We start from the raw sequence: 22,112 nt of genomic DNA, 5'->3' as shown, positions 1-22,112 counted from the left end.
ATCCACATCTGTCAGTTAATTAATGTGGAGGAGACAATGAGGTCTGTGGTCCTCTACCATTTGCATCTTGCGTTTGGCACTCCACTTTTCGATGAGCTTATGAGCTCTTATTGTAATTAGGGGACAATGAAGTCAAGTGGCGTTGGCAAGACAGGGAGTACTGCTTGCATATTCGAGCGTCCCTTGAATGCCAAATGCTTATTAAAGTCGAAGAAATATTATCATAATTAATGCCCCGAACAGAAGTGCAATACGGACCGCAGAAGTTTGTCCAGTTCTCTAGCTGGAAATTTATGCTAAGTCTGGATTATTGTACAATATATTCTACACGTACGATTAGGCCGACAAAGAGAGAGAGTAGTGTTAGACTTGGCACTAGACATGTGATAAATATTGCGGTCAATATTTCTCATAAATTCAACAATACGAGTTCAAAATTGCAGGCAGCAATTTATATAATTCCCCAACGTTGTGCAACATGTTACTGGTCAAATTAATATGCGGCCGTCTGCTTGTGCAACTCGCTTTCTGGCCTTAACCCTTTAAGAAGCTTATACAAATTGTGACGATGACAGCGTCTGCCAAACTGGAGAAGACTGAAATAACATATTCCCGACCAGACGAAGGTTGCCTAATTTAATGCAGAAAAACGCACACGCAAGCAACAGACGTGGCTGGAAAAGCTTGATAGGAGTTAAGAATATTTTCCTACCCAGTACTATAAATTATGGCATAGAGTTTGATTAATGACCCGTTTCTGTTTTTTAAAGCTGAAGCATTTTCACCACACTTTTATATGGAATAATCTAAAATGTTCTTGGTCAAAGCTAACCAGAAGTCGGGCACACCCTGCAGGCACCCTGGAGAACATTATGTTAGCCCAAACAGACGCCCCAAGGGGAAGCAACCATCAAACCTTCCAGAGAACGAGGGAAACAGCAGGATCCGCAACCAAGCGGAGTATAAATTAACATAATTTTCATATACACGCGCCAAAAGTTGCAACCACACCTAAATCTAGCCAAAGGAAAAAGAAATGGCGGGGGGACACAAAAAACCAAGGATGGGAAACCTTAAGAGACATATGAATTGCTTAACTTAAGGAAAAATATCAAAGAAATTGTGTGTGTGTGTAGGGGTATGGAGGATGGGAAAATGACAGTGTCCCACCCAAATGACAGTTATTAATATATATGCAAAAAAAAGTGTCTCGAAATTGTTGCTGCCTATTTTTTAGGGATAAATGCTGGAAGGACGCCAAGTGTCGCCGGCGATTTGCGAGACATTTATCAAACCGCAGAGAAATTATGCAGACAGACTGAAATTTCGCCTAGCCAAATCAGAAACAACACCGAAATCAGCACCCGGCCAAAAAGGTAGATAAAGTCAACGAAATTTCCTATATACATATATATAAATATGAATTCCGAGGCCAGACGTCGCCGGTGCTCATAAAAAGTGTCTGCGAGTGGGTTTTAATTGTTTTTCCTTTTCGCCGACATTTTCACAGGATGTTAGGGCATGGCGACCTGTCTCGGGCCACAAAATAAATTGATCTGTGGTTTTGGCCTTATAATTTATGAGCTTTTCTTAGGCAGGCGAAAGGGAGTGAAATGCTGAATGCGAAATTTGACAAATGGCTGGAAATCGGAGAACGGCAGCCTCGCTCCAAAAAAGAAATAGAAAAGCTCTTCTTGTAAATGTTAACGAAACTGACATTAATTTTATGTTACTGGCAAGCGAAATCAATTAATTATTCTTGTTGTCAATTGTGTTGTGTCGTGAAGGAATACGCACATAGGTGGATGGAGGATATTGATTTCCATTGGTGTTGACATATCCTTAGGGGAGTGCCAGACTATTATGGCTGTTTGTTAATGGGGGGGCTTTAATGTTGGGAAAATTCAATGAAAATTCGGTAAAGAAACTATGGAGAAGTAAGGCATGTTAATTAGTCAGAAAATTAAACAGCTTGAAATAAAAGTAATCAAAAATATTGAACAGCCGTGTGTTTTGATGTGAATGGAATTTTTTTGATAAAATTTTTCATCTTGGCTTTATTAAAATACGCAGAAAAATGTTGCCAATTATTGATTGACTAGGTCGTAATTAACCCTGCGAATGTAATAGCTATTTCTGGAATTTACACGCAGTGCAAAAACAGCGTGTTATTTAAGCATTTTTTTGAGCTACAATTTACAAGTTAAAATCCATCAATCTGCGTTAAAATGTGGTTACATAATATCCCACCCACCGCCTGATTGCCCGCACAATTAACGGGGTCAAATTTAATGCGACAGTTTTTGTTTATGTTCGACCTTTTCTTCGCGCCACGGAATTCCATATGCGCGCCCCAGTTAAATTGCATAATTAATATGCAAAACTAATTTGTATGCTAAATATGTTATTATTTATATTCGCAATTTCTTTTCATTCATTTGCGCAAGAGCACATAAAAGAAATTGCTTGGTCATGAGTAACAGCTTAACAGTTATGTTTTAACGGTTGACTGGGCCATGTGTGTCTTTGAACCCGCTTTCAGCTTAAAGTTTTCGCAGTTGAAGTGCAAAAAAAAGCGTTTCTGTTGTCTGTTTGATTTTCGCACTGATCTGCCGAACGGATACGGCCATAAATTATGACAGTCTTTCTCAGCTGACCCAAAATTGGCGAAATAGAATTTTTGGCACGTTTGAAATGCTTTGCTAATTAAAGCATAAAATAATATGCTGACAATAGCTGAGTGCTGAGTTTCCAGCTAAAACAAACTTTGTCTGAACTTTGGCAAGATCAACTTTTTGCCTTGCCGTCTGTTTACCTTTCGTCTTTAATTTAATTGCCCTGTGTGCATTTGTGTTTGCCCACTTGAAGAGACTTTGAAAACAGTTTGGCAACTAAGCGCTTTTCACAAAATACAAAATCAACAACACCAGCCGAATGCAACATTTGTCGGCGTCCATGACTCGCTTTTCATTCACATGCAAATGTGCCAGCGCTAAGTGGGAAACATGTTTTCCCAGACCAACAAAATCGAGCTCCAAGGCTGAGAGCTGAGAGCTGAGTTGTCCAAGTTGCAGTGGCAATGCAGTCGGTTGTCGGTCGGCGTTAGAAGACGTGGCTTGTCTCCATCCAAGGCTAGCCACTGTGGCTCCCATGCTTGTTCATCAACTGTCGATATACCACCTGCCTTTAATTTTCACAATCGTTTTATTTTCGACCCGGGAAATCATTTATTAAATCCATTTTTTATCTGCGCCGACCATATAAATTTTAAATGACAGACGCGCAGAAAATGTCATCTTTTGGTAATTAAAGTTTATTAATAATATTTCCATATTAACTGTGAAAATATTGTAATAAAAAAATAGCATATATTTTTAATGCAGGGCCAATTTGTTATTAATGCGCTTTGACAGACTGGCTGGACCAGCGGTATGATTTATATGCCACAGGCATTTATAATTCATAAACTGTGTTGACATTATCTAACCAAATAAAACACCCACACACATCTTCCACAGCTTTCGAAAAATTAAGGAAAATTGTTATCATAATAATTATGGTTTTCTTTTGTGAAACAAATTGTTTGCCTCTCAGTATTTTTATTTTTTTATAATATAAATAATTAAGGTGTTGTATTAAAATTTCATAAAATTTTTCTACCAAGCTAAGTTTTACCACAACTCTTTACTAAAGTTCCAAAGTCTCACCGGAAAACCCCCTGGTTATTTTACTAGGATAATTTATCACAAGAATATTCAAGGAGGTGGAACCTTTCGTTAGAGCGGTAATTAAAATGTTATCTTCCTGCCGTTTGCATTTTCTCCCGGGGGGTCACTCATTCGCCAGAAAAGTGAGGTGACGACAAATGTGTAGGATGCCCAGGGGCCAACCGGGGGTTAAAGTGTGATGCCTTGAGCCGGGGTTAAGTTTTGCCTCGCTGCGCCCATTTAACCTTTGGGTTTTTTGTGTGTGGCCACAGGCAAACATAATTGAAGTCATAAATAACGAATTATGTTGTGAAAGTTGAGCCGGGGATATCAACAGCAACAACAGCAGCAAAAGCAGCAAAAGCCGGAGCAGAATGAGGCAAGGTTTGTTTAGTTAACTTTTTCTCCTACAGCTTCAGCTTCAGTTTCAGTTTCACACTGTTTGCATAATTATGACATGGCCGGGAAACGTCTGCAGAGGTGGGAGTTTAAGTTGTCCGAGTTGCTGGCTAATTATGCAAACCCAGCGCAAGCCAAAGATTTATTATGATGGAATAACTTTTTAATGCAGGAGGGTCGGTGGGGGGATGGATAGGCACACAGGATTTGCCAGGTAGCTCTCTAATTAAAAGCTTTGCCGTTTTAATAAATTGTATGATTTTGTTTGACATGGCTCAAGGCCATTTACCAACTGCATATACATGCCTTTCCTGTTTTAGTTGAACGGCCGAGAGATAACTACCAGGGGAATAAAGTTTATTTTTTTAACACCGCCTGCGAGGCAGTGTTTTTAATTAATGACGTTGATGCTTCCTCCGTTCGCAGCCCATTGAATGCCAATAAAAGTGCATTAAATTGCAATTATGCTGTTGCTTTTGCTGACAGCACCGGCGAGTATTGAACATTGGGCATTCAACAGCCTGATAAATGGCAGTGAGTATTTCGTCAGCCGGCTTACAGTGCGTATGCGTGTTGTTTGCACTTACAAAACCTTTTCACTCGCTTCCTTTTCTGTTTACCACTTGCAGCTGTCTGGGGGAGTGGCAACCACAAAGTGCATTAAAAATGCATTTTAATATTGGCTGCATGAGTTGTTCATGCGGTTATTATGCTATCTTTGAATGTGTAAATATTACTGCATATTCGACGCCCAGTTGAAGGCGGTTCTTTAAAACGCATCGAACAAGATGGGAAAAAACGTTGTCAATATTGAATACTTTCCGTTTTTTAATATCTGAGGAAAATGAATATTTTAAATATATTTTAAGGATTCAGCCAGCGGTTTAGTAAGTTAAAAGTTATTTTAATTGAAGCATCAGAAAATACGGAATTTTTGATCTGACAAAAAGTTAAGGTTCCGGCAGTTTTACAATTTTCCTATTACTTAAACTTGCCCCAGATTCTCCCATTTAATATTCATCTCGTCTGTGCGGACATTTAGAAGATAATTAATTGCAGGACATTTGTTGATGTTCGCTCTGCCAAAAACTTGTTGTCATGTCTTCCAGCCCGTTTCCGTTTCCGATTCCCAGAACTGACTGCAGATTTCCATTGCCAGCACGGCGAACACGTTTGCGATGGGAAAATGAAAAGTTGCTGGCAGTTGTGAAGTAAACCGAATTACATATTTCAACCGAATACAGGGGATTGCTGGGAATTCATACCTGGCAGAACCCGCAGATTCCCGGACCCGAAAGTGCTCCATAGTCCTGCTCATTTACGTTGATTTCGAGCGGAAAACGTTTGTCGCCAAATTTCATTTCAGCTCGCTTCAATTCGATTCGATTGACATTAATTAATGATTGTTTCGAGTCGCCTTCGCTTACAGCTAGAGCATTGATTTACGTTGTCATCGATTCCCCTGGTCGCCTTATTATTATGCTGGCACAGCAACAATTCTCCGACCGCCGACCAGCAGAATGGCTCGAAGTCTCCATCCCATCTCAATTGACGACGAGAGTTGCCAGGACGGGTGTTAATGATGATGAGCTATCCCTGTCGATGTTGGTAAGGCACTCAAAAAAATTTATACCATTTCCGAAACACTTGGGTATTGAGTTCGGTTCGAAAGAGGGTTCTAAAATCCCTAACCATTATTCCTGCACTTCTTGAAGTTAAATAATAATTAATAAATGTCAATGCATCTATTGTTAAATTATTGCATTATTTTTTTAAGTGCACACGGTTACTGTTCTCGCTTGTGTCGCCCATCCTTGCAAATCTCAACTCTGGTGCGGCTTCGTGCCAAGTTTCAGTAATTATTGCCCAAACCAGTTTGGACTTTGCAACCACCAGACTGGGGAGCAATATTTAATTATGGTTTCTGCTCGGACTTGAGGTCGAGGCTATGGAAACGCTTCCGATTCGGGTTTTTGTGGCTTGTCCTTTCGATTGAGAGCGGGTGTCTGCCAGTTTATCAATCAAATGGCAATTTGGTGATTAGCATTTAACCGTAGCTACTTCCATTAGCCAAAACATCAGACAATTGAAAAGTCAGCACTTGCAATTCGACTAAAAGCCTGCGAACTATTAATCTACTAATAGCGAGGGACCTACGATGCCATTAAAAATGGAAAGCAGGTCAGCCGTGATTTTTCTACAGAGTTTATCGCTTCGATTAGCTAATCGTATCGGATCGGAAACAAACAATGTGCTGGTATATTGTTTGCATATTTCATGACCTTTGACAACAATCAACTACGAGTGGAAAATCCCCGAAAGGGAAATCCAAACCTCAATGTGGGGAATGGGAGAAAGCTTTCAGCTATCACCGAGCAAATCCTTGTGGATTTTCCAGGACTTTACTGACTTGCATTTCTATGCAGGACAGGACTCTTCTCAAAAGGGAAATGGAGCCATAATAAATGTCAGTTCTTCTTGGGGAATACCCCAACTTTACTGCGGTTGAGGTGAGGGTAAGTCGTGTCGGATAATACGATACCTTATTCAAGAGCGAATGCAAAAGACTCCGCAATAACCAGGGAGAAAAATGTTATAATATTTTGAACAGTTAAAGTGTATGCAGATTTTGAATTTAAGATGTTATGGCGACACTTGCAATGCTAATAAAATAGTTTTTGTGTAACTTCGTTTCTTTTTTCTGTTCCAATGTCATTGGAATACATTCATTTATTAAAGAATGACATCCCTTTCCTATTAATAAAAAAAACCCAGCTTTCCCACCTTGGTTACTTCATTGAAAAGCGTGAAAAATTTGCATAATTTTATATTATGCACTACACAAAAAACTGGAGTTTTCATTAAACAATTGCAGCGCATGGCATTTGATTTTTAAATGAAGACAGCCAGCTGCGCACACAAGTGTTCAGGGGTGTGTCGATGCCATTTTAAGGGGGTTCACGGATAGGGGACTTAAATGGCCAGTGGCAGGGGGTAGTTCACCCTAATTATGTCAGAGTGTGTAAAGTCAGGCGGCAGAAATTCGAGCGCTCCGAATTATGTCATCAGGGAAAAGCGGAAAACGAACAAAACAAAAAAGGATGGGAAATCCATTCTCTCAGCCTTTTGTGATTAGCTTGGTCATTTGGAAATTGAGACGTCAAGAGGGCCTCAGGGCTTCTTGCCCGGATTAGATCGGGGGTTTTTGGGCTACTTACGGGTTGGATTTAACAGCCACAACAATGGCAGGGAAAAAGTTTTCCTCTTCTCTGTTACCTGGGGCCAAATAGCAGGAAAAGTGTCAGCTGCTGTGGCGCACAAAGAAAAAAATAGAGGAAAATGCAAACAGGTGCTGTCTGCATCCAACTTGAAACAATCTGCCTTACTTGCCCACTTTGCGCTGTGAAAATTGCATTTTAGCTAATGTTTGTCAGAGCCAGCATTGTGCTCAGTTTCAGCTTCAGTTACATTTCCACAATGACAGTTAATGACTTTAAATGGTTAAATGGCAGTAGCACAAAGTAGCACAAAATTTGAACATTTGCGCGGCGTCCTCTTTTGTCATTTGTTTGAATATTTGAAAATTTGATTAAAGGCTTGGACTGAACAGTAGGTCTCATTAGAATAAGCTCACAATAGATAGAAAATTAACTCAAGTGTTAATGAGATTAGTTACATAAATACGTATTATTGTGCATTTGGCTTACTACTCAGTTTCAGGAATATTTGTGTGTAAGTTTATTGTGCTCAAAGTATGTACAAGGTGCTTAAAATGCATGACTGAGCGATTAATTACGAAACCAAAATTAATTAGTTTCACGTGGTTTTATGACATATAAGAATGTAAGAGAGGAAAATACTTCAATCGACTTTTTTAGATCCATATGAGTGCTTTGTCTTAATAACTAAAACCAAATCTATCGAAATTATGGCAAATGCCATCTATACATCGCACAAAAATTGAACATATTTCAAATATTTATATTAGGCCTTTGGAAATATAGGCCCATTTTTTTTTTACCTCTCCATGGGCAGCGATAAGCCCTCGATTGACCTTTAAGTGACCTCATCAGGCAGAACCACCCCGCCAATTGAGCTGTCAATTATCGCCTCGAACAACCCAATTTCTATTCATTGAACAGTGAATACGAAAAATAACAATAATAGCAGTCAAGCTGAGTTTGCTAATCCCAACTAACGAGAGGATCGGAGGGTAGAAAATCCCACTTGGAAACTAGCCGAAAAAGAGGATTATACCAGAATCTTCTACCTGAATCTGGAAACTGGCCGAAAAAACCAACGCATTCGATTCGAGATCATTGTCTGGGGTTTTTCGGTAGATCAGGAGCTCCCATGAATGAAATGCGAAGGGCACCACAATGGGACATATGTAACTGCCAGTTTGGAAAGCATTGTGCAATACGCATGATAAATGTCCGCTTTTGGGAGTGCGAGGAATAATTCCGGCTAATGGCCATTGTTGTATGCAAGCTACTGTTCGTACTTTTTATTTGTCTATTTGAAATGCGGATTTAGAATGTGCCATGAGTCCCTCCTTCCGCTTCCTGTTCCATATAGCCATATAAAGTCCTCACTCTCACTCGCGTGCTTGATTTATTATTAAATCCGTACATGGTTATTAGTTTTTCTTTTCCTTTCGGCAGAGGTAATAATTTTCCAAATTCTCTATATGAATTTTTGTATGCACCCCTGTGGTCCTCTTTAGAATAGGAAATAAAAAGGAACCCCCGGTTCTCAACGCTATTTCGGCGCTAAATGTGATTTATATACATTTGATTGTATATATTTGTTACTGCCTCCTGGCTACCCTTAACATCCTTCCTATCCCTGCTGATTTCCCCCTTTCGGGTGTTTTGCGCTAATGAATTCAAATGTGTGCGTAATTGAGTTATTAAAATTTCAGTGAACAGGCTATGGGACCCTTTTGGCTGGTATTTCGAAAAAAATACATACGTGCACACGCATTTAGGGAATTTCAATTTGGAAATACTTTAGAGGCGCTGAAGTGAGGATTTCGCAAGATTTGCAATGGCAAAAAGTTATATTTTAATTTATGACCGAATCCAATGTAATTTATTTTTTTCGGCGTGGTTAACTAAAGCGTCGAAGGGGAGAGATTAAGAAACATAATGATAAGGAAGCTTGAGATATTTTTGTGAACAATTTTGAATAGTACGTCCGTTTTGGTCTGCTAAACCAGTATTTCTCTGGTTGTAAATGTGCTGCGGAACAAATTAACTATTCATTCAATTTGGCAACTGTTGAAAAATCTCCACAAACTACAGTTCTCCGTGTCGAAATAAGTACAATTTCATTGCAATCAAATTATGAAGAATTGCATTTAAATTGCAATTTGGTCGGCTTCCAACCCATTGTCGCAACAATCATTCACCTTTTTACCTCTCATGCCCCATTGAGTATTTTGCAGCCAATAATTCCTCTTAAATACGGTAGCTTAAATTATTTATCAACTGATGAGCTCTACGGGGAAAAAAGTACACCCATGGTGCACAAAAACCAAACCGAACTAGCCGAAAGTGAAAAATGTTTCGTTAGCTCCACAAATATGTGAAAATGACTTTTCATTTTTTCGCTGCCCACATTTCCGCGTTTGAGTGTATTTGGGGTAAATGGCTGGAGTTTTTCTTTTATGGCTTCTGTTGTTGTGCATCAATTGGCGCCACAAATTTTGCACTGTTTTTTCCCCTGGCTTTTCACTTTTTTTCCTTTTTTTTGCCAGTTTTATGGGCCTTTTAAAGAGCGCCATGGGAATTATCAGGGGTTCGAGATCCAGTCAGATTATTCAGTGTGTGAACGTGGGCAGGCAAACAAATATTAACCTCTTTTTATGCACACACGCACAACATGTATTATTTAGCCCCATTCCACAAGATCTGCAAATATTATATTTGGGAATTGAGCGGGGTTAAATCTATATAATAATTTGGCGTGCTCTTGATTTTCACGGCACTTCTAATTCTCAAGTGCGGAATAAAAAGGGGTTGCCGCCGGCGTAAAGTAAAACCCATAATTTGGCTTAATAGTTTTTGCAATTACCCAAAAGGGTTCCGGAAAATAACCCTCACCGGGTTTTGCCGGAAGTGCCGCTGGAGAGGCGTAGAGCTGGAGTGGCTAAACAGGATGAGGAAGTCGAGGAAGTGGCAGTGGAAACAGCCTGTTTATGCGTGAAATTCGTCTGGCGTCAGGACATTTGTCAAACAAAGTCCACAAAGGGGGTAACTTGGGAAGGGCCCCTGTCAATTATGAATTTATTATGGAATGCGATTGCTTCGGTCTACGTTTTCTAGGTAATTACAAAGAGGAGTGCAATTTTTTGAATTTGACAAAATGGAACTGTCAGCCCACAGCTGGCAAAATAAATTATTGAACCGTTCCCGAAACGAGATTATGTGTAGTAGATCAGGTAAGGAGATAACTTATATCAATGAATATACAATGATCAGATTCATTTCATTACCAAGAACGTTTTAAATTTCGCTACTATTTATACTGACCTTGTTTGCAGCCCCACAAGTGAAAATCAAAGCAAGAGACACGTGCCAGAATGATTTATAATCACATTTGCTATTGGAAACTCCTTTCGTTATAGGCTTTCATAGAGTTACCAATTCCAGTTAGACAACCATCTTTAAACCACATTTTTTTTCCTTCACAACTACCTTTTAGTCACACATTTTTTGCTAGCTAACACACTACTCCACTGCTCTAGTCACACTCATTTTTAGTGAGCGTTTATCTTGTTCATTGATTTTCTTTCCACACGGAACACCCTTGAAACTGGGGGTTTACTCCAGCCCTTACTCTGGTTTATTGTAAACTGTTTCAAGAGGCCCTCCAATGCCTCGATTTCCCCTCTGTTTTTCTTACCCCTTCCACACTTCAATTTATGTAGATTTAAAGTGGCAAATTGTATTTGCATTTTAACTTTTCTGTTTGAAGGAGCACAGACCACAAGAGGGCCTTTGTGGATGTGTGTGTGTGTATTTGAGGTCACGATGGCTTCAAAGGGTTAAGATGGGGCACTTACTGATTGCCTATTAATTGAGCAAATTCATTATGGTCTGCCCCTCTCCGACATTTATGCTTGGCCCTTTGAGGGGTTTTTTCATTGTTTGATTTGCAATATTGTGCTGAAGAGTCTGGCTTGAGGTTTAATTGAAATATAATATTACCTGTAAAGAAACAAAAGAAGTAACCAAATTAGTTATGCTTCATATCAAGAAAAATTTACATTAAACTGATATGAAATAGAGGAAAAAGCAGCCAAAAAACGAGGCTAGACTTTGGCATAAGATAGAAGTATACATTCCAAACCCCACGTAGCCACATATGTGCACAAAAACACACCGATGGGTCATACATCTCGGCTTATTACTCTAATTACTGTGGGGCCAGAATATTTTCACCCACCTCCCTCCTCCTGCCGACAAAAACTTTTGCGGCTTAGGGAGATATAGAGATACAGCTACCATATCTGCACGTTTTTTTCGGGTTTGTTTTGGGTTAATGGCTTTCAGGGGAATCGCGTGCAGTAATACAATTTCATGGAGTTACGGCAACAGAGAAAAGGAGATCTCTTGGCTGGTGCATAAATAGTCTCGTAAATAGTCAAAAAAATATTCTATGCTTTTAATTTTATTTTATTGCCAAAGAAACTAAATAAAATAAAGGCAATGTGCGACAGTTTTTGGGGCTTTTTGCTGTACGTATGCAAAGCTAACGCCATTGCGGAATTTTTATTGCCCTTCCGTCGCCATGCCGAGCACACCTTATATACACAAAGCTTTAAAGTGCCATCATGAAATATTTCATATGCAAAAAGACACAAAAAATTAAAAAAAGAATGCAGAAATGTATCTGAAACAACGGAGAAGCTGGAAAATGGGAATGCCAACAATGCCACAAGCCGTGGCCCAAATGGGGCGCCACAGTCAACTTTTGCTGCCTGTATTTCGGGTTGATTTTCATTACAAATTACGTTTATTTACAGTAGAAGCCAACGACTGCGAAAACCAAGAACCCTAAATTGTTCCCGAAATATGAAAGCATTTTTCACGTATTCATTTTGCCCATTCAAATTAATGAAGTCGCAGTTAGGCGAACATTATTCACTTGTCCTCGGGACTTTTGCTAAATTTCTCTCACTTTTCTCGCTCACAGGTGAGTCTTTCAATTTGTGGCGTTCAGAACATTCAAATCTATTCGGATAGTTTGATTGGCAACCAAAGCGAATGGAATTTTAGATAGCTGTTAACAGGATGTGCACCGGGGGGGTTAAGCGGGTGCAAGCGGGTTAAAGCCTCATGTGGCATTGGGTGACTCGGGTGCATTTGTTTTTCGATTGAGTTGCTCAGCACAAGCAATTGATTGATTAAATGGGCTGTTAACCACTCAAAGTGATGTTTAGGAAATTGCCCTGCCCAACTTTTTTTTAAGCTCTGAGTGACATACATTGCATGATTAAAAGCTGGTGCATCTGCTATTCTTTAAGGAATGCCGTATCCTTTAAACTTAAATAGAACTATGTAACTGCCACGAAATGATTGTGTACTTAAAAGCAAAAATCGTTTGTACCAGACTATCATCGATATATTAGCAATTCGTTATCCTTAGCTTACTACAAGCTTATGCTACTCTAACCCACATCAATGCCACTTTGAGCCACCCACCCCATCTAAGCCACCATTTTTGAAATCCAAAAGTAAAGCTAGGTTTTTTTTTGCCTCTGATTCACCTTTTTGCGGAAAATGGTGTGGTGCAACCAATAAATTTCCATTTTGTGTTTGTGTGTCGGGGCGCGTCGAATAAATCAAAAATGGTCGCCGCCCCGCCGTGTGAGAGAAATGTGTGACCTATGACCTCAATGCAAATGGAACGCAAAAATATGCCAAGCATTTACCCGAAACAAGCTGTACCGTGAACAATTTTAGAGATATGTATATTTTATCCCCCTTTTTTGAGAACGACTATCTCAACCCTTGGTTGGAAAAATTAATTTTCTACTGTTGGAGGTTTTTCCACCATTTCCCTTTTTTATTCGATAAGGTGCGGACATGGCGAGCTTCTAACCCCGGGGTTGCTCTTCACCTCAAGCTGATGTTTACTGTGCTGCCATTTTTGCCATCCGCACGATGTCGCTATGGGTTTATTAAATTTCGCTAGCTCTAATGAAATTTTCGCTTACCAAATTGCGTTTACTTTTACCGTTGAGGGCCACAGAAACCTGTGATGGCCATTGGGTTTCCTGCGGCTTTTCGGGGTGAGCAATCTGCCGCTATATACGCCATATCCTCATCAAATCATCAACATCATCATCGCAAAAAGCAAACATCATCATACCAAGAGATGCCAATACCTAGAGTTTCCATTGGCTGCAATTCACAAAAAGTTGCCCAACATGTTAAGGGGTGATTTTGCACCCTTACACATGTATCTAAGCCAAATGTTGCAGCGACAACAATGTTTCGCAACAATGGTGCAAAATAGGTTGTACTGAGGAAAATTTATCCACCAATATACTGCGTTCAATCAAGCATTATAATTTTAATAACATATCGATTTCTTTAAAATGTAAAATAAACCATTGGGCTGGCTACTTTAAAAGAAAAAGCTTCAGTTCTTCAATCCATTTTAAATGGAACCTTTACAACATACCCTGAGAAATAACGAAGAAAAGCATACAAAAACTATCCAAGAAAATACATCAAAAGTTCCTGCACTTCACCCCATAAATCTCAAATTTTTTGGCTGAGACAACTTTAGTAATTATTTAAGTAAATTTGGTCCCTAAGACCCTATGCGAAAACAGGTGATGAAAACGTCCTTAAGTGGTGGGAATTTTACTAAAACGGGTGGTCCGAGAGGGGCTGTCACAGGTGTTGGAAAACTTTTCTAGTTGGCCTCTTGCTTAATTTAATTAGAGACGCAAAACTTTAAAATTCTCCGTCACCCCAAAATTGGCCGCACGTGTGTGTGTGTGCATGTTGCACATGCAGCATTTACCTTGTATCCTTCCCTTCCCTCTGCTCCAATGTATGTCACTCAACTGAAATTAGTTTACATGTTGTTGCTGTCTTGGCATTTTCATGGCAATACATTTTTACAAGTTTCGTCGTCTAAGTGAATTAAGGTGCCAACAACGTAGGCCAAATTGTCTTACAAAACAACTTGCGGCACCGACTAAGTTATGTTCGCATCTATGTGCCCCATTTATTTATTATGAAACTGTCAACAAATGTGTAGTTACCTTACAATCTATCTGAAGATTTTACAACCCAAAATAAGTTTATAAATTTTACTACTGATAGTAGCCGACAAAGACTCTGAGTAATTATCAATCATTCAGGAAAATGACTTCTCTCCTTATTAAGTTATCTAATGGATAATCAAAATGTCAACAAACACACACCAACAGTTATTAAAATTGAATTTTCAATTGTCTGCGTTTAATGGAAACTCATTTGTAAGAACAACACGTGCATATCTTTGCTAACACAAAACCAGACCAAACTCATTTTCCTTGAGGCCATCGTGTGCCCCAACCACATTTAAAGTTCAGACAATTTATGCTTTGATTTAATTAAATCGCAAATTTAAATTCACATGGTACATTTGGCGAATGTTGATTACATTTTTGGGGGCTCTCTATAAGTCATAAAGGGTTGTAGTTGTGTGTATGCTAATTTTATGGCCAACATGTGTGACGAAAGTTTTGTGTGTAGGCATTTTGCATTTGAATTAGGCTTATAAACCAGTAAACTAATTTCATTTACTTTTGCCCACAATTTGCTTTATAATTGTCAATTTCTGTTATTGTCAGAAAACTTTGTGTTTGTGTTGATATTTGTCAAAATTTGTTTCGACTATTTCGGCAAATGCAAATATATGCAAAAGGTTTTGTGTTTAATAATTTAAGGATTTTAAATAAGCTTTTCAGATTCGGATTTGCGGCTAAAATGTCATTTTAGTTAGGCCCCACAATGCGTTAAAATATGTTTTAAATTTATTTAACCGACATGCGTTTCATTAAGCAGAAGTAAAAATTTGTCTCAATTGAATTGAGCATGTGTTAAATCAAAAACCAATTACGAAAAGCTTTTCAATATCAAAAAAAAAAAGTGTAAGTGAACAATGAAAAGAATTATTTCGCCTTCGCTCAATTCTGTCGTGTAATTTTCACAAGCAGTACACATTTTTTAAATTTTTTTTTCGGTACTCAATGGCATTGCATTTAATAAAATATTTTCCACGCTATCCGAGGCCTTGTAGTCCTCGTGTCATTCATGGCTTTTCCCCCGGTAGTGGAAAGCCCTTTTCCCGCCTCCTTTTGTTGTGCGAAAATTTATTGATATGAGTGCGTTGTGTGTGCAATTCATTTTGGTAGTGAAAATGTTAAGCGTCGTTGAATGCAATTGAAATGAGGATTCGGAGGGTCCAGAATCGCAAATGAAAAGCGCATTTTCTACTCGTTTGCATTGCGAGTGGGTCCTTGCATGGCCAAGAGCGAAGTTAACATTATTTTTGCCCAGTAATTCTTAAATAACAAGGCCGTGGAACAACTTTAAGCCGCTTTTCAAGTTGGCTGTGCGTGCGCGCGTACCCCAAATAAAAAAAAAAAAATACAAAAAAATTGAATCGCATCGAGCGGGAATTTGCATATTTGCAAAGGAGCATTGAACTCGTGTCAGAGTCGCTGGATCGGGTGGGTGGATGGTTTTTGCCTTTTGCCTTTTGCTTTTTTAGTTTCTGTAGCTTCAGTAGTTCCAGTAGTTTCTCCCGGTTGTGCCCGCCATGTAATCGTCATCGCTGTCGTTTTGGGTGGAGCGAACACGTCTCAAATGACGCCTCCACCCGTTTTGTTTGGCCAACTGATGGACAAGTGTCATGAAGACCGAGAATGAGGGATCGGCCATCGTCATCGAGCCACCGTCCTACACATGAATTACATTTCCTGCGTTTTATTTTTAGGTGCGTCGTCGTGGCTCTAAATTTGATTAATTCAAGAGGCATTTGCCCGGGGGCGTTTACACAAGTAAAGTGAGACTTTAGAAATTGGTTTGCATTTTAACGCTGCCCCATTTTGTTGAATTCCACATGAATAAGTTGGAAAAATATAGAAAAATTAGGGAATGTTATGAACAGAGTAACTTGAATCCATTAACTTTTTATAAACGTTTAAAGCGTAACGATATTTTAAACCGTATCAATTGATGGAAGTTTTCCGAAATGCGAAACTTTGCAAATGCTTTAAGCGTCATGGCGGCAAATTTGTCTGCTTAGAGGGGGGAATTGGTGAAAAATTCTCCCGGCTAATGAAAACCTCAAGCTGTGCGCTCGGACCGTCGAAAATCAGACATTGGCGCAACGGGAGATGAATTGATTTTAAATCAATATTGACAGATGACACTGGCAACAGCAATAGCAGCAGCAACATCAGTTGAGACGGAAAATTGCTGCATTGGTGGGGGGAAAACTCCTAAGGGGCGGCGCGTGTAAGTGTGTGCAATGCTGCAACATGTTAACAGCCTGCTATTCAAGTGGAAGCAGCGTCAGGAAAAACTCAGCTGCTGGCTCAGCTGGAGACCGGCGATTAGAGAGAGGCGGAGACCCCGGAGATACACTGTCAACACGACTGTTCAGCAGGGCCAACTCATGTGTATATACGTAGATACATTCGGGATGAGCAGATTTATAGGAATTATAAGCGAGATATACGCTCTAATGGCAATATATATAATCTGAGGTGGCATCGATAGTGCGCCAGAAGGTAATTGCTTGTGTGCGACTTGAAATCTGAGCGCCTTTTCGGATTCTATTAAACGGAATTAGCTGCTAGATGGATTCGGCAGATTTTAAATTTAAATAGGCTGGGATAACTGGCAACAAATGAGCTACTTTTATTTTGCAGTCACGAATATTTTTAATTTGTTTAATTACAGCAAAATTCCAGATAATGATATTTATTAGTACATTTTTTTGAGTGGGCTTAATCTGATCAATCAGATTCTCAATTGCAAAACGAATTGATTAAACCTTTGAATGCTCATCAGTGCGATTATAATTGGAAATTAGTGATAACCGTCTCTTGTCATTAATTTCATTAGGCCATTTCAATGCAGAAGCCCAGCAGTAGGCCAACTCCCTTTACTTTGGCTTCAAACCATTCAAATTTTCTCGAGACACCCCCGGGCGATAACTAACCGCAGATTGCACTCATTTTCCGAGCAGCACTGACAACAATCGACAACCAACAAGACCCGCATGACAACGCAAACGATAAGCACATACCTTATGACTTGTCTACCTTCAGAAAGGACACACATAGAATTAGGAGTCAAATGCAATGGGTCTCTGCCCAAAAGGAACTGTCAACAATTGCACGTTAATAAACGTCAGATGTGACAGTCTCTCGACTGCCTTAATTGAATGACTCTGCCACAATTATCTAGATCTAGCTGAAACTAACTCCCTGTTATTATCCCTCCCTGTCAACAGTGTTTGCTTTTTGATGGGGTCTTAGATAGGGGCTGATTAGCAGCTGGTTGTGGAGTTAACTCCATTATATGGGTTCTTTTCCTCAATTAAAAGAAACTATGTCAAGGTTGGCAGACAGACGTAAAAGAAACAAAATCCGCAATAAGTGTGAGAATTGCAAAATGTTGCGGCTTCCCAGAGAGCTTTCCCACTTTAAATAAACTTTGCTGAAAACTGTTGCATAATTTCAATTGCCACCTGCCGAGCTTCAAGCAGAAGGCAGTCGTCTGGTTTTCCCTCGAATGTTTTGCTTTTCTTTTGCCATGAGAGAGTAACTCAGCAATTTGGAAAATTGTATCTGCCAGATAAGTTGAAGATGAAGGAAAAGTACAGAGACTTTTGCTATTTGCACTTTTTCTTTCTCACTATCGGGTTTCTCATTTCTCGTTGGTCTCTTTTGGGAAACGCCTCCTTCCTGACCAGACTTTTGTAATGAAGCGTTGAAGTTGCTGTTGACGCTGGTTTGCTGGTGTTGCAGCTGCTGTTGTTGCACGTTACTGCAGCCGAGGTTGTTGCTTGTTGCTTCCGTGCGGCTTGACTTGGCTGCAGATTGCCCCTTGGGCTCGCTGTCAGTGCGGAATGCCATCGCATAATCACAATAGACGAACGCCCCGCAGGCAATCTCTTTAGGACTCTGGCAAAAAAACCGACTTTTGTCATCACCAAATAGTTTTCCCCCTCCCCACCACGCAAGCAAACTCAAAACAATCAGGCTGAAAACTTTGCTTTTCTCACATTACACAAGCAGTTTCGGAAAATTTATATTGAGTCAGCCGTTTGAAGAGACTGCGTTTCAGTTTCAGCCTGCACTTGTATATTTCACGTTTTTCGTTCATCCTTTTTATTAATCAATATATGTTTTTTCCATACAGTCTACCCATTTATGTTGCACAGCGTTGTAAAGTTGTTGCATCGTTCAATGCCTTCAATTTAATTAAGTTTTTTTTAACAAGTTGTGGCCCATTTTACATTTTATTTATTTTCCACCTTTTTTTGAGGTGCAATGCGGCTGTTATGGTTAATGGGCTTGGGGGTGTTGTAAATGGGAATTAAGTTGCTCGGAACTTTATCAAATTTGTTAAAATTGAACTGATATGTAAATGAATTCATATTTGACCGTTTTGTCAACCAAAAAATGTATTCTTAAAATATTAAAATGTTTTAACAATAATTTTTTTTTCCTTTTCAAATCATTTGTAGCCATAGTTTCTAGATCTATAACCTTTTGTGATGTAAAAGCATAATAATGGGGTTATCTTCGGTAAGAGAACCCACTTTAACCATGGCATATTTTATTTCACGGTGTTATGGCCTCAGGCCCTATATAAGACGAATTTTCGACTTGATCTTGAACTTGGTCCAAAGATGTGGACTTTGACGTGTCAACAGTTTATTGCCCTAATGCTCCTCGGCACATTGGTGCCCAGTGAGTCTTTTTTGTGCAAACATTGCTTCAGGAAAAATATTGAAAAAGTTCACGAATCGTTTAGGGACATTCTAAGTCCTCCGATATTTGGTGTAAACCCACAGCCATTGATTGAAGTGCAGCAACCGAAGGCAACCCCAAAACCCGAGGTAATTAGACAATCTGCACCCAACTTGAATCCATAAACTAAGTATATTATTATTGCAGTCTTCACAAGTGATTCACGTGCATCAACCACAAGTGATACTTAAGCCAATCTACTATCCAAAAGTCGATACTATTTCTACGAAAAATCAGATAGGAATACATGGGTCGCTATCGCCGTACCGTCAGTATCCATCCCTGTCGTCAGCCAATTTACTTGGACTTCCAAATCAACAACTACTTAGTCCACAGGAGTTGCTCTCAGACAAAGTACAGAAACAGGCGCAAGTTCAGAACAATAACTTGCATATTAGATTAGGTGTGACAGGACTAAGAGAAGGAAGAAATAATCCTAGTTTGGAAACGATTCCTCGGGATAGAGTAGATAAAATTTCACCAGAATTGCAGTTGCAACTGTTGAGATATGCAGACTCTCAGTCCCAGTCGCAGTCACAATCTGCCTCACAATCTGAATCAAATGCATCTTCACAGTCCCAGGCACAGGTGCAAAACAATCGACTGTTGGAAAACCCAACTGTTTCAGAATCCCAGCAAAATGCGGAGTCACAATCAGAGACACAGTCACAGTCACAGTCCGAATCACAGAATCAGTCACAGTCCGAATCACAGAATCAGTCACAGTCGCAGTCACAGCGACAGCAACAGATACAGACACAATTGCAAATACTGCGACAGTTGCAACAAAAATCAAATGAGCAATCTGCCGCACAATCTGCTTCTCAGATACAATCGCAGAGGCAATCTGATTCTCAATCGAACTTACAATTACAAGAACAATCACAATCGGAGTCAGAGCAAGGTAAGCAAATCCAGTCACAGATTCAAATCCTTCAAGGGCTGCAGCAAAAAGAGTTAGATGACAAATCTGCATCACAGTCGCAGTCCGAATCCAAGAAACGGCTAGAGCAACAAAAACAGTTGAATTTGAAACTACTACGAGAGGCACAACAGAAACAACTTGAGGAGCTTTCGTCTTCACTATCTCAGTCACGGTTAGGGCTGGGGCAGCAAATCCAGTCACAGCTACAAAAGAACCAGTTGGATAAGCAATTTGCTTCACAGTTCAAGTCACAATCCAAGTCACAGCTGGAGCAACAAATACAATTGCACTTACAAAGCCTTCGGGAACTGCAGCAAAAAGAATTAGATGAGCAATATGCTCCTCAGTCAAAGTCACAGTTACAGGTAGCGGAACAGATGCAGTCACTTTTGCAACTTCTTCGATTTCTGAACTCCAGATTGAAGACGCCGTCAGCATTGAAATCAGACTTAGAAAATCAAATCCTTTTGCAATTAAGGAAACTTAGACTAGTGCAACTGAAACAGTTGGCTGAGCAACCTACCGTACGACCCAGTTCAAAATCACAGTCGCCTGGGCAGCTGGAGCAGCAAATTCTTTTACAGCTGCTTAATCTTCTACAGTTTCAGCAGAATCAGCTAAAATCAGATGCACAAGCCCAGAGCCAGTTGCAAGAGTCGAAATCCAACTCACTGTCACAGTCTCAGTCACAGTCACAGTCGCAGGAGCAGTTACAGTTGCAGCGGGATCAGAATCTTCGGCAATTGGAACAAATAAAGTTGGAAATGAAAAATATTCGACAGTTGCTACAGAAGGGCAAGTCTGAGCTACAAACCCAATCGGACTCCCAGCGACAAATACATGAGCTATACCAAAATATTCTGCAGTTAAATAAGGAAAAGTTGAGCTACCAATTGAAACAGCTAAAACTAAAAGAGTTGGAAGACCAAAAGAAGTCGCAGGCGGAAATATCAAAGGGCAGTAACCCATCCAATCTATATATTATCGGACAATTGCCTTCCGAAGGAAAGCCAGCTCCTGGACCTCAAGGGGCTACACTTGAGAGCCAAGTGAATCAGCCTAAGCTGGTGTCCCAACCCGGGTTACTGGCCAAATTGCCATCAGGCGGAGGGCTAATTGGCAAGCCAGCTTCAACAGGACTGTATATTCTATCGCCGGATATCAATGAACTGTCGAATTACCGAGATCAGCTTCGTCTACAGCAAGAATTAAGAAAGCATCAACAATTATTGAGCCTTTTGCAGCGTAGACAAAATGATCTTAAAACAGAACAAAACGCACAGCTTTTGCTAGGACAACAACAGAAGGAACAACAAGCTCAGGAATCAATCAATAAACAACAGTCCTCATCTGGTGCCTCCAGTTCTCAGACTAAGTTACAGCAAGATATACAAAGCGCTGGATCTCAAGGATCACAGCAGGGTCTTCAAGCTGGATCCACTGGCTTGCAGACTAGTTCCCTACAAGGCACAGATAGTTCTGCATCTCAAAGCGCCGCTCTTCAGCGATTGAAGGAGCAGGAGCAACTGCGCATTCAAACGGAAACTGATCAGAAAACTTCTTCTTCAAGCTCGCAGAGTAACTCACAAAACTCGCAGAGTTCGTCATCACAGACATCGCAGGCATCACAGTCTGGAGCACAACGACAGGAGGCTGACAATCGAAATACCTTGCTACTAGATCAATCGAGCTCTAAGACTCAGTCGGAGTCAAAGTCCGAGTCGTCGTCTCAATCATCGTCTCATTCATCGTCGCAGTCAACGTCGAACTCATCTTCAAGCGTTCAATCGAAACTACAAGGAGAAAGGCATGATGCGCTGCTAAACAATTTGTCAGGTTAAGTAGTTATTCTTACACTTTTCACAGTACTGACATTGGAGAAGAGCAGCTGCCAGAGCAGAATAAAGAGTGGAAAAATGTATACTACAATTTTGGGATGTTAATAAAAAACAGAAAATAAAATAAAGGTTTTTTCATTTGAAAACACGAGTCTTCTTTATGCGCTTTTTGTTTTAATGGA

General features: G+C 39.9%; 2 protein-coding genes across 6 annotated transcripts in view; one reads left to right on the top strand and one right to left on the bottom strand.

Annotated features, from left to right (window-relative positions):
* The window catches only part of LOC6614543 (fasciclin-3), a 72,419-nt gene that overhangs the window by 14,431 nt on the left and 35,876 nt on the right, over positions 1-22,112 (bottom strand). The gene's annotated exons all lie outside the window — the stretch shown is intronic.
* On the top strand, positions 19,042-22,054 carry LOC6614544 (accessory gland protein Acp36DE). Its single transcript, XM_032713883.1, has 2 exons — positions 19,042-19,256; positions 19,315-22,054. Exons 1-2 carry the CDS (start codon positions 19,047-19,049, stop codon positions 21,931-21,933), a joined length of 2,829 nt encoding a protein of 942 aa, XP_032569774.1. The 5' UTR covers positions 19,042-19,046; the 3' UTR covers positions 21,934-22,054.

Source organism: Drosophila sechellia, chromosome 2L, assembly GCF_004382195.2.
Source record: "Drosophila sechellia strain sech25 chromosome 2L, ASM438219v1, whole genome shotgun sequence".
Lineage (NCBI taxonomy): Eukaryota > Metazoa > Arthropoda > Insecta > Diptera > Drosophilidae > Drosophila > Drosophila sechellia.
This window is presented reverse-complemented; position numbering and strand designations above follow the sequence as displayed.